Source organism: Natrix helvetica, assembly GCF_964273705.1.
Source record: "Natrix helvetica genome assembly, chromosome: 4".
NCBI classification, from domain to species: Eukaryota; Metazoa; Chordata; class Lepidosauria; order Squamata; family Natricidae; genus Natrix; species Natrix helvetica.
In genome coordinates, this window is record NC_138550.1 from 55,481,338 (window position 1) to 55,508,533 (window position 27,196).

The window sequence follows — 27,196 nt, forward strand, 5'->3', positions numbered from 1 at the left end:
AAACTGTTTTGTTCCTGCTCTGTTCCTTTCTTTATAATAGGATTATTTGACCCTTTTATTACTTAATTTAGAACATTTCTATTCCTTTCAACCAAAAGATCAGTGGAAATAAATTATATACCAAGGTTTGGGATTTTGCCTGTATGTTAGAAGAATAACTTTTGAAAATTGAACAGGAGCGTCAAAATACATTGTGTTTAGGCAGAACAGCAGATGATAAAAGAAAAAAAATTAACAATGGCTAGATCAAGCTGGGGGTCTAGAGAGAACTCCCTCAGCAAATGTCTACAGGAAAGGCATTTGGACAGCAACTAAGGAATATTGCTGACCATCTCCTCTTCCTATTTCATGCCTCCAAACAGAATGCATGCAGTCTATGATGTACTTCTTGGTGTATATATGCACAGATATACACAGATGAAAAAGGATGAAAGAGCAGAAAGACACAGAGGGACATAATTTTTGCTTCACTGTACAGGGGGAAAAATGCAAAAATCTGTTATGGTGACTGATGATAACAAAGCTGGAAAGAATGCTTTGTAAGTTTTCCTATCCTACAATTCTTTCCAAACAAAAGAGAATGTTGGCAATAAATTATGTAAAGGGGATGAAAACTCAATTTGTTTGTCTGTATAATTCTCCAAAATCAAATAGGGTCAACACTGGTGTGAAAGAAGATGGCAACACCTCCAATCTCAGGTCTAATAATGAGCTAGACTCTGCTGAGGGTTGTGGGAAAAAGTTACAAATTCCCTTTTCTTGCCGCAATTAGAAGGCAACAGCTCAGAATGTTGGCAGCCTCTTAATCCCCTCCCTTCACAGCCATCTGGCCAGTATGCAACTATTTTTAAGGAATTGAAAAGAATTCTAGAAACCATATTACTGATGCTCTCCCTATCTTATTATATACTGTGAAGACTCTTGTGAACAGGATATCAAAGTATATTTTTGCTTTTATTTTTTCTTTAAAATGCTAAGAAAACTAATTCATAAATAAACAGAAGGCACAGAACCAAAACCAAAAAAGTTGGTGTATTCAATTAATAAAATCCCCTTTATGCCTAATCTCTTTATAACCAATTCCTCTCAAGAGGCAGCAGAGCTGTGTGATTTATCCAGGCCTTAAAGTCAAGCCATCTCCCCCTGCTCACCTGATCTTTCAGCCTAACCTAAATTCAGTGCTAAAAATTCTTTTTTAAAAATCCAAATATTTCCTCCTACTCTCCCCCCTGTCTGTTCACTTTCTCCCTTTGCTCCTGTTCAGCAGCTACTTTTACACAGTGGCACTGACATTTATTCTCTCTTTCACTAAAGAAAAACTTTTCTTTCTTTCAGTAAAATTTTAATAGTGTTTCAGCATACCACACAGCACAAAAATAGTTGTCTTGGTTTTCTTGCTGAATTCGATTGACACTGAACAGATTCTGGATAAACAAAGGAAAAACAAAAACAGAAAGTGTGCTGCCTATTAAGGAGGAAAGGGGGAAAAATTCTGAGGAAGGAGAAAAATTGTTCGAAAAGAGGAAGGCTGTGACAGGAAGCAGAGCATCATCAAAGATTTCCCAAGATAACTTTTCATAATTAATGTCACAGATACTGGTAGGGAATATGGTATGCCTTGACAACGTGTGCTAAGTTCTAATGGATAAAACTACAATTATATGTTAAAAGGGAAAAAGGATAGAAATATTATTATTATTTATTATTATTTATTCACATTTCTAAACCGCCCCGTCTCCCAAAAAGGGACTCGGGGCGGTCATAGGCGATCATATCATAGATTGTGTTGTAAAATATGTACATATTTCTGCATACCTGGCCTGGTGGTAATTCTTTGTGTTGCTTCAGGATAAACTGAAGTATTTGGAAAAATAAATGCTGCACCTCCTGGAAGTAAGAACAAAAAAACCCCATCATTATTGCTTTGCTACATATATTGAAATACATGGGTGAATATTATGAATATTTTGGAATGACATTTGTGAGGTTTGCAGCAGATGGCTTAATTTCTCCCATCAAGTTCAACTGATATGAAATAATTCCAATTAGAGCATGTTTTCACTGAATTATACAATTGATGTATTATTATAGAGGTTACTTAACTTTAATACAAACATAAGTAACAGCAGGTCTGTCAGATATACTATATACTGTACAATTATTTTCCTTACAGTGTGTAACTCTTCCTGTCGTTTTGTGGTGATTCTTTATAGGAGGATTGTTCTAGGGGAGGGGTATAAGCTCACTGAGATATATTTGGGCTCAAATATCATGCTATTTATCACTCAATGTCTACATCTTTTATTGTTATGATAAAGCTGTACTTTGTAAAATATCAGCAGAGCTGTTAATTACAGTCACTGAACGAATAAATAAACATATGGGAATATAACACATTAATGTGGAGTAGAAAAAACATATATCTCTGTACTAATCTTTATACATGAAGAAATTTAACATAACATGGGCTGTAACTGAGGAATTCAGGTTTAAAATCTCATCAAACATTAAATGCGTTGGGCGACAATAATCTTGTCATTGTCTCTTACTGCTTCTCAGTTAACCTAGTTGGTAAAACTCTTGAAATGATAAAATTGGGGAAAGGACAAGAATAAAATTAATAAACTATTAAGTCATGAAATTTAGATTCTATTTAGAACAGGTTTAGCAAATTATTTTAATCTAAGTTAGGAAATGCATGGTATTTTAAGAATGATACATCACATCTCTTTTTAAAAGGGCAATTGCACAGAGCAAAACATGAATTGATATCAAGTTGTTCAACATTTTATTAATCACATTTCTAATTCCTCAGTGTGTGATTCTATATACTATATTTACTTATACTGGGGAAATCAAAACATACATAAATATAATTAACATTACTACTACTGATGATGATAATAATTATGTAAAAATATACAGTAGAAAAAAATATCAAGTGAAAAATCTATCCTACTTTCTTAAAAAGTGCCCAGAGCTAAGAATTATTATACAAGGTGTTATTTCTGGTCATCGGAAGTCATTAAAACTGTCAGGCATGATAACAAAAAAGAGGTGCCCTGAACTTTTATTTGATGAAATTAGAGATATTACATTACTAGATGCACCATTCAAAAAAGGGCTTGTTTTAATTACAGGCAGTTGAACAAAAATGAAAGCTATACAATTTCTCTCTTTCCCCTACTCTCTTTTTTTAAATTAATGATCTGATCTGATGGGCAAACAAGGATAGATTAGTTGAGTTTGTCTGGGAAGTTATCTAATGATTCACAGTAGCAGTCCAATATACTTTAACTGATAAAAAGGATATGAGAGAAGCTAAATATCTAGAAGCCCAGGAGACTAAACGCATATTTGTTTGGCGTACACAACAGTGGGTCTCAGGTAAGATTTCCTAGTTAAAGGACAAATCCAAAAATGCCCCCCTCTGGTATGATAAATGCTTGAGATACTACATTATTTACTGCATACCATTACATTGCACCATTTAAAGATATTTAAAGTGGTTCCACTAGTTTCAAAAGTACAGATAGAATATAGATTAAGCTTGCAAAAAGATTGGAACAACTGATACGTTTCAGCCTCTTAAATTCACAATTCTTCTTTCTCACATGAATTGCATAATAAGTATCTGATCTCACTGTATGTAGAACATTATAAGGTCAGGAAGTAAGCTAGACTAGAATGTTCTTTATTCCTTCCATTTCCTTCCTTTTGCACATGTACAAAAAAAAAATTCCCATGGAAGATCAATCAAAAATTTAGTTTCTTCACTAATATAAGACAACTTGGCAAAAGCTGTCCTGCTATTTTATTTTATTTTATTTATATGGTTTATATAGTAGGAAAACTACCAGGAGAACTAATGATGGGTATATTTCATGTGAGTCTTATAATTGGGTTCATACTTATATGGGAAAAGCATAGGTGACTAACTCTTCTCTTCCCATTGAACAATATTGCCTCAAGAGTGCTAAACGTTTTACATTGGCTGGGGTGTATGAAAGCATTAGGTGTATGAAATTCCCATCAATATTAAAACATCTACGACAGTCTTAAGCACTCTTTAAAAAAATACAGTCAACATGTATCTCTTAGACAGAAATCCTGGACTTTAAAAATGGCCTATAAAAAGGGGAGCAGTGACAGCATTACCTGTATTTCTAGCATGCATTAACCGTGGAGAGTTTTGTAAAGCCTTATCAACATCATCTGAAGTCAAATGTGGAAGAGGAGCTACAAAACAAAAAGCAACACCAAGAATTTAAAAAAAAAAGATAGTCAGAATTATCTTACTAACCACTTTCTTTTAGTATACTAGGATTATTTATGGTTATGAGTTCATTCATGTCTTTATGGGACTGGGCTTATGATTTTTCTATTGGAAGTGGGAGTTTTAAGTCAGAATAATATTACAGAATGTCTTAATGACAATGTTCATTATGAAATCTGTGAAAAATATATCATATTGGTGTTGCACTGCCTGATATTAAAATAATGGTCACTTACATTTAATTTTTTTTTAGAACCAAAGCATTTTCTATATGCCTTAAATAACAAATTCACTTTGTTCTTCTCCTACTTTTAAATGCTATATATTACTTTATATTATTTATATTTGAGGGGCTTTTCTTAACCTGAAAGCATCAATTTTAATGGAATATTCTAAAGTGCTCATTTTGTTGCATAGAACACATGCCTGAATATACTCCAAATCAGTAGGTCTATTATTTCATTTAGAATTAACATTTCAGAAATGGAAAGAAAGCAAAGTTATGTGACCAGAAAAAACATTATTACCCATTCTAATGATTAAAAAATGTATATTGTTTTAGTTTTCATTTTCTTAAAAATAATCAATAATTTCCTAACTGAAAGAATTTAGCATCTTATAAACATATGTCTTTTAAAAAAGGTCAAATCTATTTGTTTCTTACTTTCTCTGAGGTAGTGTAGGTGTGAAAGAAGAATGTCTGCATTGTAGCTTGGTGTGAGCCTCTGGAAGTCATCTTTGGTCATCTTACACAACTCCTTTCCATCAATATCTTGAAATAGCATGATGTCCACATCTGGGAGGCCATATTCCTTGACAGCCCATTCTAGCCATTGGCGTACATGGTCTGTGCTCCATAATGTAGGATCTATTTTGAAAACAGAAAATGTCATTTTGTTAAAGTTGTGAAAAAACATCTAAGTTCTTTCCCCAGGACAAACATGTTCTACTGATACTGATTAATTTTATTGAAGTAATTCTAGAATTCTTTCTTTTATTAACTTAAAAAGACTGTGTTTTTTAAGACTCAGGGAACAGATTTGTTCTTAAATCTGGGAGAGGGAGAAAGGGGGAGGAAACCTTAAAATATATTTGCAAAAAAGAGGGGAAATTGAGAAAGACTGTAGCATAGCATTTATTTTGGTGGTGCAAAATATGGCTCAGATAGCGTATATAGAAATCTATTTGAAGATAAAAGACTTTGATGTTAAATAATTGGAATATCAACTAAAGGTATAAAATAATTAACCTATCTCCACCAACTAATTGATACATTATTCCATTTTCTATATGGGCACTTTTGTACCATTTTGTTCCTTCTTCCTAAATTTATTTGCCACCCGTTTCATTTAGAAGTGATTCTGATTTATCATCAGAGATAAATATTCCTAATATTACCGTATTTTTCGCCCTATAAGACGCACTTTTTTACTCCAAAAAAGAGGGTGAAAATCTGGGTGTGTCTTATTCGTCGAATGTAGCCACCTGGGTCATCTAAAAATGGGGCAGGCAAAGCGGGCGTTGCAGAGATCGTGATGGCTGGAAAGGAGAGAGGTTTCGCTTTCAGAGCTCCCGCTCGGCTGGGCTCCCAGGAGGGCTTAGGTGGGGGCGGGGGCAGCGGCTCCTCACATTGCTGGGGAGTGAAGTTGTTATGGCCATTGTCTCCCCTGAGCTGCCCCCCGAATCTCTGAGGCGCATTTCGCTTGCAGGAGGAGGAGGGTGAGGGCCGAGTATACCAAAGCCTCTGAGTAACTGGGAAAGAAAGCCTCGCTTGGAACCTGCCGAAAACTGCCGCCCGAAAAGCACGCCTTTCTTTCCCAGTTACTCAGAGGCTTTGGTTTAAGGAGGCGCTGCTTTAAGGCTCCTGAGAATCCGGAGAGATTGGGGGGGGAGGAAGTGAAGGGAAGAGGAACAATCTCCTTTTTACGAAAGCTTTTCTCAGAACGCTAGATTGGGAAGTTAAAAACCTAGAAAGGGACACGATCAAGCTTGATTCAAAGGCTTTGCCTCCTGAGAATCCTGAGAATCTGGAGAACAATCTCCTTTTTACAATCTCCTTTCCAGCAGCATTCACTCAAACCAGATGCATATGAGGGGGTTACGAGACCACCAGATGAAATATGGGGGTTAGAGAGCACCAGATGAGATATGAGGGAGTATGAGACCACTAGATTCACTGTTTACTGACTTTACTGACTGTTAATGAGAGTAAAGATAGTTCTTAATATGTTACATGGTTGACATAAAATTGTTCTTAAACTGCTGTTAACTTTATACAGTTGATATAAAATATTTTACTACAGTATTTGGTTCAGAATCTTTTTTTTCTAGATTTTCCTCCTTTAAAATTGGGTGCGTCTTATATTCCGGAGCGTCTTATAGGGCGAAAAATACGTAAGTATTAGTAAATACTTGCTCTAGAAGAGGTCTTTAGCAGTTTTCTGTAGCATTTTCCTTATTGCAGTGTGAAATATACTATGCATATTTGTGATTTAAAGGCCACAGCAAAGTCACTGAATTAAAGAAACTCATTCATAGTATTTCATTACTTAAATGTAAAATAAGTTTTTCTTATTTTCAGATCCTGAGAAGCAGGCATATATTTAGACTGTGTGCCATGACAACCAGCATGGTGTTCACTGAAAGGTTTGGTAGCAACTGAAATAAATATTTTTCTTCAACATGTCTAAACACAGAAGACCAGGGAATGGTAGCTGCTGGTACTTTAAGAAGATATTTGAAATAATAGTATGACAAACTGAATGAGGTTTTTCTTGGGACTTTATGTGTTTGCTTTAATTTTTTGTTTAGATTCTTTTTATACTTTTATTATGTATTTTTTATTAATTATTGTTATTGATGATGGATGCCACTGTTGAGTGAGGCAGGTATATAAATCCATACAGTGAAATATATAAATAATAATAAACCTTTCATTTCATTTGGCAGTCCTTCTGGGGATTTTTTTTTTTTTTGTATCCTTGGATTTAATTGTTCTAATAAAATACTACATAACATTGTCAGACAGAAACAGGCAAAGCATAACTTTCCTTTAGTCTCCTGTTTCCCCAGGTTAATCCTAATTTGAATGCAATGACCAAAATTAACAATACAAAACAGTAATTTTCTAAGAAATCTAAGAGAAAAATGATATAAATATAATTACAAAACCCTATAAAAATGAGGATAAAACAAGACAAAAATTCCTGCCTCCCTTACAATGATCTCAGTATATCATGTTTTGTCTTCTCCAGCCTTTGTCCTGAGAAAAATTAAGTTAAACAAGTTTCCCCCTGTGTGTCAGTGCATTACTCTTCTCCTCCCCCTCCTTCTGCTTCTCCTTCTGCTTCTCCTCCTCTTCCTCCCTCTCTTTCTTCTTCTTTTTCTCCTTTTTCTCCTTCTCCTTCTTGAATCTATGCATAAACTGCTTTCAGAGATGTTGAAAACAACATAATTTTACCAAATTAAACACTATGCTGTTAATTTCAATGGAGAAGAATTTAGTGTATGCTCTAGTTGTATTCTGAAATCACCGTGAGATATGGACATTCCTAATATGAATGGATGGTCTCTACTGCATTTAGTGATAAGGTACATTGTCTTTAAATAGTTATTTAAAAATATTTGCTCACCTGCTGGAACAATAACTCTTCGTTCGTTGGTGGTCATATTCGGTGGAGGGATGTGCTTTTCTTCCATATAGTTTCCATAGTTCATGCCAACGTTTTCAGTGTTATTAGTCATCTTTCCACTTTTTGTCATACTGCAGTTGTCAGGGGAAGTCCTAAGGAAACAATTTAAAAATTCCCGGATAATATAGAATGAAAAAAAAAAAAATTGAGAAGTGAAGAAAGTACTCTAAGAAAAGTTTTATGTGCCACTCATCTGCAATCTCAGAAACGTCTCGCACAGTCTTGTTTCTGTTAGCTTTTGAAGTCTACAATGGATGTCAGAGATCCAGGTGGAACAGAGAGTTCAATGCTGAAATTTTAGGAGATTCAACTCTAAAAGTTCTATTTTTAAAAAAAACATTTAAATATGTTTACTTTTTCCATATTATTCCACAAGTCACGGAAATGCAAAATATTATAATTCAACATAAAACAATATGATTACAATATCCATAACATTAATAGATAAATCTACACTATGATAAATAAGAGCCTGTTTGCCCAATACTTGAGATTAATACATTTACACTAGTTTGTCCCAGAATATTTGTTACTTTAAATTTATTTAACACTTGAAAAAGTAGATTTCTGACTAGTTCTCAAACTTGTGACTGTCACAGTTTGGGCACTTGGCAATTGGCACAGCATGTCTCAGTCATGTGATTACCATCTGCAACCTTCACAGCACTTGGTTGTCTTTAGCTTATAATTTGGAAATAATTGAGTCATATATGCAACTCTTATACTGTTGTGTAAGATTAAGTTCATTATTTCAAATTAAGTGCAAGACAGCACTTATAAACCACTGAAGTAGTTTAACTTAGAGCTGTGCAGTCTCAGGAAAGTGCTTCATTCTGACAAAAGGTTTATGAACATCACTCTTTTAAAACAGCTTCCAAAAACCACACAGATCTCTGCTTCTAAACACCAGAAGGCAGTGACGTGCAGTCAGGGGAGGCAGGGGAGGCAGAGCCTCACCACTGTCAATCATGAAAAGGAAAAAAAACGTAAACGGGAAAAGGCGAGTGCTGAAGTGAGGTTAGCTAGCTCACCGTGAATGACTGCCTGTTTAAAAAAGCCTCTAAAGCTCTGAGCTCTTCTGTGGGCGAAAGAAAGCGTTTTAGTCGGGTGTCCTGGGAGAGGAGAGACTGCTCATCCATTCTCTCCTCCTCTCACCCACACCCCGCTGTCTAAAGCGCTTCCTTTCGCCCGCCCGAGCTCTTCCGCGGGCGAAAGAAAGCGTTTTAGTCGGGTGTCCGGGGAGAGGAGAGACTGCTCATCCATTCTCTCCTCCTCTCGCACACACCCCGCTGTCTAAAGCGCTTCCTTTCGCCGGCCCGAGCTCTTCCGCGGGCGAAAGAAAGCGTTTTAGTCGGGTATCCGGGGAGAGGAGAGACTGCTCATCCATTCTCTCCTCCTCTCACCCACACCCCGCTGTCTAAAGCGCTTCCTTTCGCCCGCCCGAGCTCTTTTGTGGGCGAAAGAAAGCGTTTTAGTCGGGTGTCCGGGGAGAGGAGAGACGGCTCATCCATTCTCTCCTCCTCTCGCACACACCCCGCTGTCTAAAGCGCTTCCTTTCGCCCGCCCGAGCTTTTCCGCAGGCGAAAGAAAGCGTTTTAATCAGTGAGGTGTCGGGGGAGAGGAGGAGAGATTCGACACCCCACTGACTAAAGCGCTTTCTTTCAGCCGCGGCACAGCTCAGGCAGGTGGACGCTCAGAGCCCCTGGAGACGGTGCTCCCTCACAACTCCTGTCGTCCCATCTGGCAGGCGTCACCCGCCCGGGAAGCAGCTGAGCTGGGAAGTCCCGGCTGGCAGTTTGGCTTCCAGAGCGGGCGGTGCGGGCGCCGGTGGGCTCCTCTGGGCTCCCGCCTTCCCAAAGCGTGTCCCTGTTTTTGCGGAAAGCAAAAGAATGGAGAAGAAAGGGGGAAGCTTCGGGTGGGAAATGAGGCCATGGAAGAGAGTTTTGCCCTTTGCTGGTGAACATGGATCGGTCTTGCGCCCATCCTGGAGAGATCCCACCCTGGCCTGGCTTTCAGAGACGTGAAAGGCTCTTTCCTCAGGCGGGCATCTTTTCCAATGAAATAGATCGAGACAGGAAGATCATTTTATTACATTTGAACGTTTTGACTAAAACGGATTCTCTCATTCAAGGAGGGAACCCAAAGACCATCTTTCCGTCCCTTTTATCAAAGAAAATGCCATTGGACAGGGCAAAAATAACTCCTCCTTTGCCCTGGAAATCAGCTACATGGAATTAAACACTATAATCTTGTAGTGTTTCTGTACATGTGTGTTTTTGTGTGTGTTTGTGTGTTTGAGAGGGGGGAGGGGGGAGAGAGGGAAGAAGGAGGGGAAGGTAAAAGAAAAAGAAAAAGAAGGAAGAAAACTTATTTAAATAAGTTTAAAGCTGTTGCTTTAAATCAGAACTGAGCATGCCTGGTTGTGGAATTCTGGGAGTTGAAGTCCACAAGTCTAAAAAAATTGCTGCCTCACTAGCCATAAACTTCACCGCACGTCACTGCCAAAAGGGTATAGTTCAGTGGTGGGTTTCCATTTCTTTTTACTACCGGTTCGCTTGTGTGCGCCTGACGCTTCTGCGTATGCACAGAAGTGTCTGGATGGGTGGGCGGAGCCTCCCACCGCCACCACTATCAGTTAGCCCGATCTGGGCTGAACCGGGAGCAATCCACCTCTGGTATAGTTGCCTCATTTCACTTCACTTGAAGAAATAGGCTTCTGCCCAGCTAGCCACAAATTCCCAGTAATTAGACAGTTGATAGGCAAAGAAATAAATCTTCTTTGACTCATTTAATGAAAAGATTAATTAGTTATACTAATGTTAATAATTTACCAAGAATTGCAATAGCACTTAGACTTACATACCGCTTCACAGTGCTTTACAGTCCTCTTCAAGCGGTTTACAGAGTCACCATATTGCCCCCAACAATCTGGGTCTTTATTTTAACAACCTCAAAAGGTTAGAAGGCCGAGTCAACCTTGAGCCAGTGAGGATCAAACACCTGGCAGTTAGCTGACAGCCTGCAATACTGCATTCTAACCATTACGCAACCACCACTATTCCAATAAGAAGCCCAATGAAAAGCAGAGTAGGAACCACAAAACACAATTTGAACGAGAATTCATCTTCCTTCCTTCCTTCCTTCCTTCCTTCCTTCCTTCCTTCCTTCCTTCCTTCCTTCCTTCCCTCCCTCCCTCCCTCCCTCCCTCCCTCCCTCCCTCCCTCATATATACATACATAGCAATGGTGGGTTTCCATTGTTTTTATTACCGGTTTACCCATGCGCGTCTGTGCGCTCAAGACGCTTCTGCACATCTGGGCAGGTGGGTGGAGATTCCTGCCGCTGCCACTACCATTCGCCTGATCCGGGACAAACCAGAAGCAACCCATCTCTGATACATACATACCTCTGCTATCTTTCACCACCAAGTAGTATCAGTCATTTTAATCTCTCTAGTTGCTCTGCACAGCTTTATCAAATTTATTTCCAGCCTCCCCATTACCTCCTGCCACCGTGCTGCTGCATTCCTCCACACCCAGCCTTTAAAATTCCATCTTCCCTGAGTCGGTATCTTTTGTTCATACTTGCTCTTAGTGTCTATGCAGATTCTCAATCATCCTTTTTCAGAAGGCAGCTGGACTTTGTTTTGAAGACATTTCGCTTCTCATCCAAGAAGCTTCTTCAATTCTGACCAAATGGTGATGGATGGAAGGATTTATATTCCTTGCAGTCATCTGGTCATTAGCACTCTTTCTGAGAGTTGTTGAGGTGATGTGGAGGTTTATATGTGCTCTCAGAATCACCTGAATTGTGCAAATGGATGTGAAACCTTGGAACTGCTGAAAGTTCCCATGTTACACCCCTTTTAGGCGGCCTGCACTGGTTGCCGGTTGTTTTCCGGGTGCGAATCAAGGTATTAATTATGACCTATAAAGCGCTCCATGGCTTAGGCCCAGGGTACCTGCGAGACCACCTACTGCCACCAGTAGCCTCCCACCGTCCAGTACGATCCCACAGAGTTGGCCTCCTCAGGGTGCCGTCGGCCAGACAGTGTCGACTGGCGACCCCCAGGGGGAGACCCTTCTCTGTGGGAGCGCCTTCCCTCTGGAATGAGCTGCCCCCGGAGCTTTGCATGATCCCCGACCTCCGGTCCTTCCGACGTGCTCTAAAAAGTTGGCTTTTCCAGCAAGCCGGCCTGGCCTGTTAATTTAAACTCATTTTTAAATGTATTGTCCTATAAATTCGGGTTTTTTTGGGGGGGGGGGGAAATGTATTTAATTTCTTTTTAACTTTTGGGATGTGTGTTTTTTAATGTTGTACGCCACCCTGAGTCCTTTGGGAGAAGGGCGGCATATAAATCCAATAAAAACAAAACAAAACAAACAGAAAGGACTGTGTTGTAAACAGGAGATAGGTGGTGTCATGTCCCTCACCCTCTGTTGCGATAGGGCTACTCAATCTTAACATAGATGGTGTTTTTGACCCCTTTGGTCCTTTGGTTTGAAAGAGAAGTCAAAAAGACTATCTACATTAAAATTGAGCAGGCCTTTCTCAACACAGGGGGAGGATATGACACCACCTTAGTCCCCCTGAGGGCACAGATAAACCTCCAAGTGGCCTCAATGACTCTTAGAAAGAGAACTAACAACCAGATGACTGCAAGGAATATAAATTCTTCCACCTTTCACTATTTGGTCAGAACTGAGAAGGTTCTTGGAGGAGAAGCAAAAAGTCTTCAAAGAAAAACAAAGTTAATAATTAAGATCACCTTTGGGATACTTTCTCTTAGCTTTCCATTCACAGCCATCGCCAAGTTCCCTCTCATAAGAAAGTGAGAATTGTATCGGTTGTTTCTGAATGTGTTGTGTGCATGAATGTTGGAAAGTCCAACTTGCCTTTGCCCTATGCTCTGTGTTTCCATTAGATTTTCTCTATAGGAATCAAATACATTCTGAGAAATAAAGACAATTGGCAGCATGGCTTTACTTTGAAGCATTAGTGGTCCATTTCTGACTATCTCACTAAAAATAAAGTGAATAAAGCTAAATCATAAACAATAGTAGGTAAATGGATTTAGAAGCTATCAGGAAGCTCTGTGGGTTCAAGGCTCCATTATTATCTATGCCAGGCATATTCAGTTATTCAGCAATTTCAAGTGTAAAGAAAAGAGCAAAGCATTTTTTAAATACTGATAATACTGTAATGGCATTCTATTATAAATACATGCTATTCTTCCTCAGCAGAAGTAACAATATATTCATTAATGCCAAGGGTATGTAAAATTTTCTAAACTTGAAATATTCCACAGTCACGTTGACTATTCTAAATTAAGAATATAACAAGATCATGCTGTCCTCCTGAGATAAGTCATATAAACCAAAGCTGTTTGGAGTCCTCAATGGTTTTAAAGAATGTAAAGGGACACTGAGACAAAAAAATATTTAAGAATTGCTGGTAAACAACACAGAATTATACATAAAGGGCTATGTGGAGCATAAAGAGCACATATTGGGACATCTTAAAGCAGTCCCCCCTCCCCCCCTTTTTAGTTTTAAGATGTTTCTGTGAAATTATGTTCATGTGCCTGTATTCATTGCAAATCATGCTTGAACCTAGTTCTCTGCAGAGCCCCATCAAGAAATTAATTAAGGATTCAGAACGAGGATATGGTTTAGAGTAGCTACTTGAAAAGGTAAAATCTCTTTCAAATCAATGCAGAATCCTAAGAGCTGCTTGGACAGATCCCCCAGATTACCAATGTCATCTTTTAAAAAAAAAATAGAAAAAGGTAAAATAATCAAATCAAAAAGAATATACACTTGTCTAAAAGGTGCATTTATTGATTTATGTGACTTTATGTGACTATGATCATTATGTGCCATCAAGTCATAGATATATGTCTTATCTTATTGTAGACTGGATTTCCTACTAAATATGGCCTCACCTTCAGTTAAATAGGATATAGATCCACTTTAAATATGGAAAGATGATTTACAGAAACATACAGTATTTGTCCTGACTCAAGGTCAAAGTCAACCAAAGGCATGCAGAGAAGGCAAGTGAATTCATATTAGCAACATAGCAAAGCTGGATGATGTGTGCCTTTTGTCTAGTCTATTTTTGTGTTTGCATGTGTGTGATTTCATACTTAAATAAACATGGCATCTCCCTTATATTCTTCCTTGGAAAGAGAAAAAGGAGACAGACAAGTATTTCAAAGGCTTGCTCTTAATTTTATACTCAGGAAAATTCCCAGGGAAATGCATGTAGACACAAATTAAAATAAAGCTTCATTTTACATATTTGGTTTTTTTTCTTTTACCTTGAGCCGTTAACTTGATTTGGGGTGCATTCCATTTTTATAGTGACTCTGGCTGGAGGCTGGGATAACCAGTCCTGTTGTGGGATACGTGGACTCATCTTTGATGTTTGCCCATATTCACTGGAAGAAGAAGCGGTCATCTCTGACTTAGCAAGATGGGGAGTCCCGTAGGCACACTCAAACAAAGACTGATCTTCACTTACAACTGATAATGCTTCCTGAAATTACAAAAAAAGGAAAAGCAACCAAGATCAATTAAGTTAATAATTAATTAATTATTAAATAACTGTGCCCTGGCCCCAGGCAACTAATAAAAAGTAAAATAAATAAGGAATACATCCAAAGGAAGAAGGAAAATTTAGTATATACAGTAAGCAGGTTCAGTTTTTAAAATAAGGCATTAAATAACATTTATTTTTCCATAAAGCAATTATTTTCCTCAACATCGTCGTCATCAACAATAACAATTACAAAAACTAGTCAGGGCAGAGAACTATACTATTTAGGGGCAGCTAAAGAAATGGTAATTTCTACCATTCTTAAACAGATTCCGAAGAAAGTATGAGATAAGAGGAAGAAATATTCCTCTTTAGCAAAGAAATTATATAATAAAGGAGTCTGGTTTAGATGGTTATTGACAGAAGGTATGCTGATTTTCTGGGAGGGCAGCAGAATTAGAATTAATACAGTTGTGGAGGTGGAGGCTTTCATTAAAAAACACAATGCCATCCTAGACGAAACAGGGGACAGTACACAAGATATGAAGGAGGGGGCGAGGCTCTGCCAGCAGACAGGGGGGAGGATGCAACACTGAGAAGACTCAGGTCACAAAAATGAGCTGAAACATTATTGCAATTGTTGTTATAATGTAATTGTTGGAAATGATACAAAAATGATTGAATATATTGATGATTTAATGTAAAATCAAAAGCTGCCAATGTTTATTCAAATTTTGATGTTTTTTTTTTTCTTTGTAAAAGTTGTGAGATTTGGGGGGATTACCACCTTCCGCATGATGTAGCTGTCAAAATTTTCTATACCTATTTACCCCTTTTCCTTAAAACATTTGTAAAAACCAATAAAATTGTTCTCAAAAAAAAAAGAAATGGTAATTTCTCTTGCTCAACTGAGGTCTGGGAATTGAAAGAGGATTCTCTATCAGATTCTAGAATATGGATAGACTTGTATGTAAGGAACAGTCCATATGATGTTTTTAATTTTAATCCATACTTAGGTTTTAAAAGTCAACATTAGTACTTGGAATTGTTTCATTAAAGGCCAATAGCAGACAAAACACAAAAAGGGCAGACAATTATACTTTATTAAAGCTCTGATCTATACAGATGAAACCATGCATATAAGAACAGGTTTTGTCTCTTTCAGCAATTTCAGTATCAATATCAATTTGTCTTTAAATGGTAGTTTCTTTCATGTGCAGAAAGTTGCTGTGCTGTTCCTGCGTGTGCGAAAGGTCTCATTTCATAATTTTCCCTTAAATGTAAATAAGACTATAATAAAATGAATCACAGAAAGTAGGGTTTTTTTGCATAACTTTTTCTAAAACAAAAGGATTGAGGAAATTGCAATGTTTACAGGTGATGTTTCAGGAATATTACTGTTCACAAATGCTACAATATGTAATATTGATTGAATGTGTAATCTATCAGTTATGTGCCATCAAATTGGTGTACATTTTTCATGACCAATAGATAAACCCACTCCAGGATAATCTGTTCCCATCCTGGCCCTTTATACTTTCTAGGGGTGCACCCATCACTATTGTAATCCAATCATTTTACTGCTTGGCCACCTTTACCAGCATTTTAGACTAATCAAGACAGCTACCCTGTCAAGCTTCAAAGGTGCTTATGTTGTTGCAACCATTAGTTTGCCAATGAAATAAAGGGGAGGGGAGAATTGGAAGGTAGGCTCCTCCAGACATCAGGAGAGCAACCCATGGGAACCAAGGACATTTCAACTGGTGGCTAAGATCTTCAGAAGTATTTTCTCATAATAATTTGACTGCTTTTAATTGGACAATGTGACCTGCATCAAGAGAGGGAGGGAGGATTCTAAACTTTAATTATACAGGATTGTGCAGGGAATAGCCAGAGCTGGTTTTGCCTTAATCTGTGCCGAAATGATGCACTCAATAAAGCTTTGCCTAAAGAGATTTGGTCATCTTGATTAGGCCTGCTTGGTTGGGTTTGTCAGTCGGAACCTTTACATACCCTTTGTTATAAAATTATGGTAATTGGAGCTTAGTCAATGTGCCTCCTCAAGTGAGAACTCTGGTTTGATTTGTTCTAAGGTTTGTTGTAGGAGTAGGTGTTGGGTAGTTATGGTATTGTTACAATAGTATCCAATACAAAAATTCAAAAAGCTTCAATATCTTTCTCTCCTGTTTCTTAACATTTTAATATTCACATCCATAGAATGTCACAGGTAAAAATAATTGCAAGCTTCTGATATCTATAGGTATAGATATAATATTTGAATATCTTTCCCAAAATGTTCATTGCAACCATACTGGGAAAAAGAGTGGGAAAGGGAATGGGAAACTGCCAGCCAGCCTAGAAAGAGGAGTCCAGTGGGGTCTATCTTGAAATACTTGTGCAGCCGCAAGTGCCATAAACCTGTTACACTCCCCCCCCCAAGTTCCATGAAGCTTTATCTGGTCATACCTAAGAGAAGGGAAGCAGTCTGATGAGACAGTTGTAGAATATGTGGTAGATAATAGAATTACTGACTTTCATTATTCAGGAATGGCTCTGATTGCTTGCATTTGACACATTCCAAGGGCTAGTCTGCAGTATGTATTTGAGAGCTGCTTCCTTTGCTGTTGATAGTTCTAAAAGTGGGAATATGTCCTGCTTAAATATCATAATTGTCCATTTTAATGCTCATTGCCATACCTGTCATCATTAGCTTGCTTTTTGTTATATTTAATTTTAGTCTCATTTTTCATTATGCTTCTTCACTTTGATTAGTAGATCTTGCATTAGATTTGTATTTTTGGCTGTCAGAGCTGGTAACAAGCTTATAAAATAAAAGTCAGCTCCAGGTATGATTTAAGAAAACATTCCTCACTAGAGGAAAAGCAGTCCTTCTTATTTATACCACACTGAAAAGTCATCTCTAGGCTAAAAGAAACCCTCAGCCTGATGGCAATGTTGCATTAACCCTAAAATCAAAGATAAAATTCCATGAAATTTATTTGTTTGTTTATTTGTTTGTTTTATTGGATTTATATGCCGCCCTTCTCCCAAAGGACTCAGGGCGGCGTACAACATTAAAAAACACATATCACGAAAGTTAAAAAGAAATTAAATACATATCCAAAAAACAAACCCAATTAATAGGACAATAACATTTAAAAAATGAGATAAAATTAACAGGCCAGGCCGGCTTGCTGGAAAAGCCAACTTTTTAGGGCGCGTCAGAAGGACCGGAGGTCAGGGACTATATGAAGCTCCGGGGGCAGCTCATTCCAGTAATCCATTACTTTAGTAATCTGCATACAGAACTTTTCTCATTACATTATTCCTTGGTATCACTGGAAGAACTGCCCTGTCTACACAGCTTATTGTCCATTAAACTGAAATACAAATTGCTTGTAGGAGAACAGTTGATTTTTATGCATATCATTTTAAGTACTTCTATATTCAATTCATTAGTACCTGGAATTACGAGGTTACAAGGTTGCATTTTACTGTCCACGGAATGATACTTGTGTGTGTGTTACAAATGTTCCCCATTAGTCCTTATTACCAATTCCTTCATTTTATTTTCTTTATTTGTTTTAGCCTGTATCCTTAATGATGCATTCCTAACTGTTAAAATTGTTGAGAACTAGGAGCTGGATATTTTCTGCAGGTTACTAACTTTAGCAGTATAACAAGTATATTTCCTACAAATCCTTCCGTTATCTTTTGCAGTACTGCCAACTTCCCAGGAAAACAAAGCATGAACTCCAAGCAACCCGTGCCAATAAAACAATGTGTCGTTGCAAGAAGAATGAAGCTGCTACTTTGATTGGTTTTGTAAAAAGCTCAGACAAGGAAAAAGAAGCAGGTAGAAGTAACTTCAATTGCAATTGGAAAAACTGTATAACTGTAAAGGCAGAGCAGGCACATTGCCAGCCAGTTCAAAAGACTGGGGTTTCCTAATCAGCCAAACAGGCAACGGAATGGTGTTTTTAATTGTTTACAGGAATACTTGTAAAGTTTCAATATTAAAAACCAACAATATTTTCAAGATAATAAGCAGTGTATGCTTAATATTACAAATTAAATATGAACATCAATCAATTAAAGGAACAACTGACACATACCATCAGCTCATGTCAAGTAGAGCATACCTCTTTATCAGTTTAAGTAAAAATTGGACAAAGATCTAAACTATATGTAATACGTTAATTAGGACATAAGTAGAGCAAACCTATTAGAACTAATAAGTTCTAATTTCAAGGTGTTTAAATCAAATACAACTTAAATAATAAACCAGTGTTTATTAACATTTTAGAAATCACATTTAACATTGCTATATGTATGTGTGTGTGTATGTATATGTATATAGAATATGTATATGTGTGTGACGTGCAGTCAGGGGAGGCAGGGGAGGCACAGCCTCACCACTGTCATCATGAAAAGAAAAAAAACTGTAAAAGGAAAAAGGCGAAAGCTGAGGTCAGGCTGAGCTAGTTGCTGCCTCACCGTGGATGACTCTGCTTAACTGTTTAAAAAAGCCTCTAAAAAAGTGCCCTCTACTATGAGGCAGGAGAACTGCATGCCTCATCTAGTCTGACTTTAGGCGTTTTATGATCACTCGAGCAGAGTTAAGCAAGGGTTAAAAGCCTAAAAATTCCTGATGTAGGTGAGGCACACAGTTCTCCTGCCTCATAGTAGAGGGCGCTCATTTGGGCGGGGCTTCTTTAGAGGACCGGAGGCAAGAGCAGAGTTGAAATCCTCTCTGAAACAGCTGGAAAAGGTACGTGTGGGTCAGAGGGAGGGGGAGGAATTCAAACTTCAAACTTCAAAGTGTAGTTTGATTGCAGGCAGAGCTACATTGCCTTTTCAAACCTGTAATCAGTGAAGCTGGGCAGGATCCTTCCGGGGCTGGGGGAAAGTGTGTGTAGTCCAATCCAACTTGTGTGTGTGTCTGTGTGTGTGTGTGTTTGAGAGAGGGACAAAGGAGGGAGAGAGGGAGGAAGGAGGGGAAGGGAGATGAAAAAGAAAAAGAAAGAAGGAATCTTCTTTCGCAAAGGAGAAAAACAATGCTGTCGCTTTAAATCTGAACTGAGCATGCCTGGCTATGGAATTCTGAGAGTTGAAGTCCACAAGTCTAAAAAAAAATTGAAACCCACCACTGGGTCAGTGCCTTACCAGCCATAAACCTCACTGCACGTCACTGGTGTGTTATGTATGGGTATGAGTAGATATATACTTTTTTTTTTGAGAGCATGCAATAGAATTTCATTTTAATATGGGCCAGTGTGCTCACAGTAAAAAATGACAATAAAGGTTATCTTATCTTATAAATGTTCTTTTCTCATCTTCCAAAATTCCAAAAGAAAATTTTACATGAAAAATTCACATGATTTGTTTACTTACTTACTTATTTATTTCTTAAACTCCACAATAATTGAATATATGTCTCCTATAAAACCAAAATTTAAAAATGAACCTAAGCATGAACATTCAATTGTAATACTATTGTTCAGATCCTATTTTATATTTTTTATAGGCTCTCAAAGTGTTATGTTCTATTTTTATTATTTTAGTTAAATCACTGATCACTGACTATAAATAAATCCATTCAATTTCACACAGACTTTTGACCAATTAATCGGAATCTGGAACTCCTGAAAAGATTTCAGAAAATATATTTTAACATTCTATTAGGATTGAATTTTGCCCACATTGTAAAACTTGATGAGTTCCACGCATAAATGGGGGAGGGTATAAATGAAAAACCTATTAGTTGAAAATTAATATTAAGCTCTGTGCACCAGACTTAGATTCTTGCTAAATCAGTACTGTAAAATAAGAGTGCAAAAATGAATCTGCTAGATCACAGAAAAGGTCTACTTAATTCAGTATCCTGATTCTAAAAATCCAATTGAATTCATTCTCAAATTTCATTTCTCAAATGAGCTCCTTTGTTAGTCTGCTTAAACTTTCTTTGACTCTGATTATGCATGACTTTTCAGAATTTTGAAACAGGAATGATTAAAAAGAAACAGGAGTTGAGCACTCCGCAAGACAGATTTAATTGTTTGCAAAACAAATACAAATTCACAATTTGGTTGAGTCCATGTCGTGGTTCTGACTCTATGGAATACCTTCTTTCAAGAAGAATACATGGTCCCCAGTATACTGATGTCTGACTGTGGGGACCTATCTTGAGTTTGTTTTTTACACTTTGATGATGCTTTTATTGTGATTGAGTTCTTTTTGTTTTGTTTGTACATTTTATTGCTTGCTACCAAGAATCCTCCAAGATCATGTTATATAGTTTGCCAAATATATAGATTAGTAAATATAACAATTTTCTCACCACTGCTATTTTGCATAATCACTCTATAATTTGGGCTCCCAAAACACATTAAGCATATTTCTGCTTGCTTGGGTTGTCTAACCATGCTCTGGTGATTAATATCCAGAGACATACATGGAAATTTGTTTTTAGCTATAATAAATAAAAAGTACCAAGAGATTTGGTCTACTAAACCTTAAAGTAAGAACTAAGAAATGACTACTTATAATTTCATTTACCAGTATCCTGCTCATCTCACTCAGTTCACTTTCATTGTTGTTAAAAAAAAACTTCTTATATGCCTATATCATTCTTTATAGGAAGATGTTCCATACATGTCATTATTTTAGTTGACTTCTTCCATTATGATACAATCTGGGTTTTCAAAATCCTGGCATCATTCACTCATATTGTTCATCCCAGCTGCAGTCCTTATAAAGTTTACATATGGTCACAACATTCTGGCTATCCAATAAAAATATGCATCTAAGTTTATGACTGATAATGTATAAAATAATATATCAAGTATTTCCACATATTAGACTCCATTAATAACCATGTAGCTTTTGTAGGATTTAAGGTCATTTTGCTCAGGAATCAAAATCCTTTCAGTGAAATTGGTTTGCACTACTATTTGTTTTACACATTAGGTTATTACAATGACTATCTTATTTGAATAGATTAAGGCAGTTATACCTAATGCATTATTTTCTTTTTCCAGTAACAAATTCACAAAAACCCCAAAAGTACATAAACAATAAAGAGTTTAGTAAATTGTGGTAGCAGAGATGAGTATTTGTCACAGTTTAAATATCTGAATAAAGATGAAATAATAAAGAATAAATAAAATAATACATTCACTAAATCTAAATAGTTCTTAGAAGTGTTATTTTCAGGGAATTTCGCTAAATCAATATGTTTAAAGATATAATGCCAATCAAACCTAATTTTCAAAGTATAACATTTTAAGAATCATTTTTCAGTTCCTTGTGTGTTTATGTGTGTGTATATTATTGGAATTGTCAAAGAGATCATCACTGGTGAATTCATATGCATATACTATGAGCTTCTGTAGAGAGCTACTGGGAATTTCTAGGGGTAACTGGAGTGTTAGATGGAAGATTCCCTCTTCACGCATACCAATCATGATTTCAGATGACTCATGCCAAATCTAATATTTTGGATCCAAGACGAAATCATGGGGTCAGCTTACACAAAGTGGAGCTAAAGGGCAGACCATATGCATTTACTAGAAAACAAAGGCACAAAAAACAAGCTATCACTTTTGGTACCACTTCCTCAATTCTGTTACAGTTTCTATGGTTCCTATACATGGATAAGTAGCTAGTTTATTATATAGAGTTTTATTAACATCAATTCATCAAAGAATGGACTGCTCTTTGGCATAGTTTTGATAATATGATTATTTGAAAGAAAGCTGCAGATGTATCTGACACTCTCCTAGACTTAGTGTGGTGTTAAAGAGGACATGGCTCCTTTATCGGGTCATGGGAAGTATTAGAATTACTATTATATATTTGGAGAAGAACAGGGAAGTAAGACCACACCTTTCATATGGGCTTGCTGGAGATCTAAATATTCTTTTTGTGCAGGATAACACTTTCAACCAAGCTGTAAAAAACAAGGTATTTTATAGCTTGGGCAAAGCTAAAGGGATTGTATGTATTTCCATGGGGGAGGAGGTTGCTTCCCAATAGTCCTTTAGGGCCATAAGACTGAGACAACTCAGAAATTAAGGGAAAAGACAAGAATGATATTAATTATGCATGTATCAAGTATCCTACAGTATGCTTTGAATAGACTATGCAATACCACTAGGAGCAGGACAGCACATGTGTCGCTAATGATAATGATAGAATATTTGTAGATATTCACACAGTGACCTGACAATAAATGTTTACCTTGGCAGCATTAAAACAAAAACTGCAGTGAGATCACCACACTATTCTAGCAGATACAAACATTTGGACCTCTTTTTTAAGCAATGAAAGCTCAACTACACATATATATTCTAGAGCATTTTGGAGATTGGAATCTAATTGTCTTTTGTACTGGTGCAGTTTATATTGTGTGTACAAAAATTGAATATGCAAATGAAAATAAAAAAAGCATTATACAAAGTTATGCTTTTTAATGCATGTTTCCAAGTTTCAATCACAGAATTACAATTTAAAACATGGAAATTGAAATGGACTAGTAATAGACCGTTCAGCTCTACATGAGTAAAGCTACATCATACTGGAGGCATTTTTTTCTTTTTGTCTATCTTATGTCCTCCTGAGACGCAAAACATTTTAAAGTTTATGGAAATCTTTATAGAAGCCAAATTAGTTGCTGACTGGAGGCCAGAGCAGGAAATTCTGTGGAAATACAAGGTAGATTGTTGATTGGGATTATTAATATTTGTTAATATTTGTTTTGGAATTTACTGAAGTTTTGTGGAAGGAACAGAACAGGCAGATCTTTGCCAAGTTACATCAACCATCCCAAAATAAACTTAGTCTGAAGACTTTTTAAAATGAATTTGAAGAAGTACTTCCTATATCTCTTTTACTGTTCTAGACTAGTTCTGACTTACACTTCCTGTTTTTCTCATATAGGTAGTTGATCCATCAACTTTTTCATATCGACAACATATGAAACCACGCAATAAAATAAAATTATGGGACAACATTTCCTTTCAGTATTGCTTCCATAGGATTATTTAGCAGACAAAATAACTCTTTTGACCTATGTAGGATGCCATATTGAAATATTTTAATTACTCCTTTAAATACATAACTTAGCAAATGATATCATATGGCAGTCAAATCCTTGTTGTATTGTTTTAAAAATCATTATTAAATGTATAAGAAATCACACACCATACTTTTGCACAAAAAAGGGGGGAAAATAAATAATTAGTATTCAGTTACTTCAAAGTGAAACGTCTTCCCTCAGATGGAATGCAGAGTCAATAATTATTTAAAGAAGACCACCACAACTACCCAGGAAAAATCATTAAATTGAATTTTTAAACAAAAACCTTGTTTAAATCAAAAGGGAAAAAAACTGTGTCAATCATGCTAAGATCTTTTAAAGAATAGTATAACTCGTGAATTTTCCCAGTAGTGATTTTGAAAATCTCATAATAATCCTCACAAGCATTCCTTAAAATAACAAGAAAATGCAATCTTGAAAAGAATCTGAAGTCTATTCAGCCCAATGCTAACATTTGGAGGAAGGCTCAGGATGAATCAGGTTCATGGGGCTAATTCAAAGCCTTGCAATTGTTTCAGTTGTTTATGAATCTCGGCCTTCATAATGCTAAGAAAATGTGCTGTCTCTTAAAGATGTTCTTTGCAGATATGTCACACATTCTGCATTGTTTCGTGGCACTCAAGCATTGAGTATCCCAGGGGTAATCCACCCTTATTTTAACGGCTGATGAAAGATCCAGTGCCTGAGCAAAATCAGTTGGAGGAAAGGGAAGTCTTGTCGGAAACAAGATTAATCTTGTAATGAGTGTTGGGGCCTGATAACCCATCTGTGCAGAGAACTGCTTTAACTGAAGGGCAATTAACCTTCACTTGACAAGTTTTGCCTAACTGTTACAAACAATTTTAAAGACAATTTCATTTTTGCAAAACCTACACAATCTGAAGCCTGAATAATAGGAACAGGTTGTAGATCTGGGGAGTAGGAATGGGATGAATAATTTCTGAACTGTATTTAATTATTGGATAATAAATTAGCATATTTGGGTAAATAATACATTCATTAATATAAAAACCCAGTTTAAAACTAGTTGGAGATTGATTCCTTCCTTCCTTGAAAATACTGAAATCTACAATATATATTTATCTGGAACCTACTACACGATTTATTTTGTCAATTATGAGCAATTTTACAAGATTTTATCTTAAACTAGTATAGAGATGATTATGGTATTTTATGTATCATTATTTCTTTTTTTAAAATAACAACAGTAAAGTTTATTAAACAATTTTGTTCCGCAATGGTAACAAGGAAATCGGTTGTCCTTCCTAAAGTTCAGGTAACATCTAATTGAGTTGTTTGTGGTATAATACATTTCACAACAAAGATTCCACTTATTTTGTGGAATCATATTAAAAAAACTTCTTTTTTTAACAACCCTGTAATTCCTTAATTTGGAATAGAGTCAAGGCGACAATCATATATTTAATTTAATTCCATATAGTGTAATGAAATGAGGCTGTAGAAGCCTTTTTTGAAAGTTCTTCAACATTATTATTATTATTATTATTATTATTATTATTATTATTATTATTATTATTATTATTATTATTATTTAAAAATTGCTAATTTCTGAACATTTCTATTGAACAGAAATGCTTTCTTTCTAATGAATTAGATATAGTAGACAGGAAGTTCCCATTGAAAAATTTCCTTTAATGACAGCCCCTGATCTGATGAGCTATGATCTGATGAGCTATTAGAAAGGAAATGGAGACAGGAAATAACTGTCTACAGGTTTGTTATCATTATCATAAGAGTTTTGCCAATATGTTTAATATTTATCTAGATAATAAGTGCATTATTCTACAAAATATTTTAGCTCTCAAGAATGACAAATGTCCACCAAAAATATTGGTCCCTAATAGTATTGGTTCATAATTTTGAAGTGACTGCATTATTTAGAAATATAAGAGATATTTTGTCTTGTTCTTCTTCTTCCTCCCTTTAGCCAGATTGATTCTAATCGTTATATTGACACTTTGCAGCAGCCATTTCCAGCCTGCTGCTTTCCAGATAGGTTAGACTGTAATTGTTATTACTTATAAGTCATACTTTTGGAGCATACTATATCTGCAATCACTACATTATATTGTCCATTTGACAAACAAATGTAGCGAGCAAATATTTCTGCAGAATCAGAAACCATAGCTAAGCAGAAACGGAAGCCGGGACTGCTTGCTATTACTTCCTTAGAATCCTTTAAATAAGTTCATCCATAAAGAAATGAATTCATGAATCAGCAGGATTGTATCTGTTGATCTCACCTAAGTCTTGTTGCATTCATCTGAACCCATGAAGATAGTGTACATATATTCAGCTTTATGCACAATAGATTCTGCATAGATGATTCTATGATTCTGTGGCATATAGCAAGTATCAATCATATAGAAAGAACTATTTGCATAACCCAAGGAAAAAGTTAGCTATATTATTGCAGTTTGTAACAAACCAACTAAAGTGGATAGATCCAGGACTTGCCAATAGCTATAATTACTTCCTTGTTAAAGTTAAATTTCATGTATTGAGCTATGTTTCTATCTCATCCTACTATTAGGTAATATAATCATAATAATTAATTAAATTCGGATTTCCAACCAGTCTATACTAAATGAATAAAGCATTTGGGACTTTAATATGCTACCCTTTCTACACAATTTTTAAGAATTTGTCCATTAAAAACTACCACTTCATGGTATAATTTTCAGATTCTCACATAAATTTATATCTGAAAGTTCAGTAAAGATTTTTATTTACTCAATTTCTATAGTCACCCATCTCAATCCAATTGACTCTTAAACAATATCACAATTAAAACCATAATATGCAGTTGCAAATGTTTTTGAAGATGTATTTCTCATAAAATTAGGCTTATTGTGTAGATTTCTTTTAACACTTCAAACAAATCCATTTCTTTCAAAAAAAATTAACAGATGTTTGAGAATATTCTATTTTTCTAATAACAAATACAAATGCAATTATTTAAGTGCATTTGATATTCATCATTAAACACTTCATTGAGCTTCATGAAAATGGACGTAGTTGGCAGCTACTAGACTAAAATAGAGTATTCATGATAATATGAATTGTTAACCATTGATTTGACTTCTCTGACAGAACATATTAATATTACAATAGCTTAAGAGGAAAAAAGAGTTGTGACCAGAGAAATGGATTTCTATATTATCCTGTAAAAGTGTAGGCATCTGCATAATGCCCCTAACTATTGAAAGAAAAAAGTCTTCCTTTGGATGGATTTATTCTCAATATGTGATTATAAATATGTTACAACTAGTATAAATAAAGAAATAAGAGAAGAATAGAAAACAGCATGCAGAATTGATGCATTATATACATTCTATGGGCTTGCCAAGTAAAAATAAAGTCTTAGTATTTTTAAATCTTTTTAACCCAATTACCCCCTTTCCTGTTCTTGAATGTCATTACCCCTACAAAGAATCTAAACCGTGTGTTTTTAGTCAAGAATCTTGGCGGCAGCATCCCAAACTGGATCTTCAATTCAAATTACAAATAGCTTCATTATCTTGGGGATATGCCCACATTACCCCCTTGAGGCTAATTACCCCCAGT

General features: G+C 36.2%; 1 protein-coding gene across 3 annotated transcripts in view; it reads right to left on the minus strand.

The window, feature by feature from the left end:
- The window catches only part of ERG (ETS transcription factor ERG), a 104,254-nt gene that overhangs the window by 10,550 nt on the left and 66,508 nt on the right, over nucleotides 1–27,196 (minus strand). For 2 of the 3 annotated variants that reach the window (XM_081950394.1, XM_081950392.1), the window contains exons 2-6: nucleotides 14,291–14,508; nucleotides 7,909–8,060; nucleotides 4,941–5,144; nucleotides 4,159–4,239; nucleotides 1,816–1,887 (exon numbers count right to left, since the gene is read on the minus strand). In XM_081950394.1, coding sequence (XP_081806520.1) covers nucleotides 1,816–1,887; nucleotides 4,159–4,239; nucleotides 4,941–5,144; nucleotides 7,909–8,060; nucleotides 14,291–14,430 — 649 coding nt within the window. In that variant the 5' untranslated portion in view covers nucleotides 14,431–14,508. The remainder of the gene's footprint in view (nucleotides 1–1,815; nucleotides 1,888–4,158; nucleotides 4,240–4,940; nucleotides 5,145–7,908; nucleotides 8,061–14,290; nucleotides 14,509–27,196) is intronic. The other variant, XM_081950393.1, reaches the window with a different exon arrangement.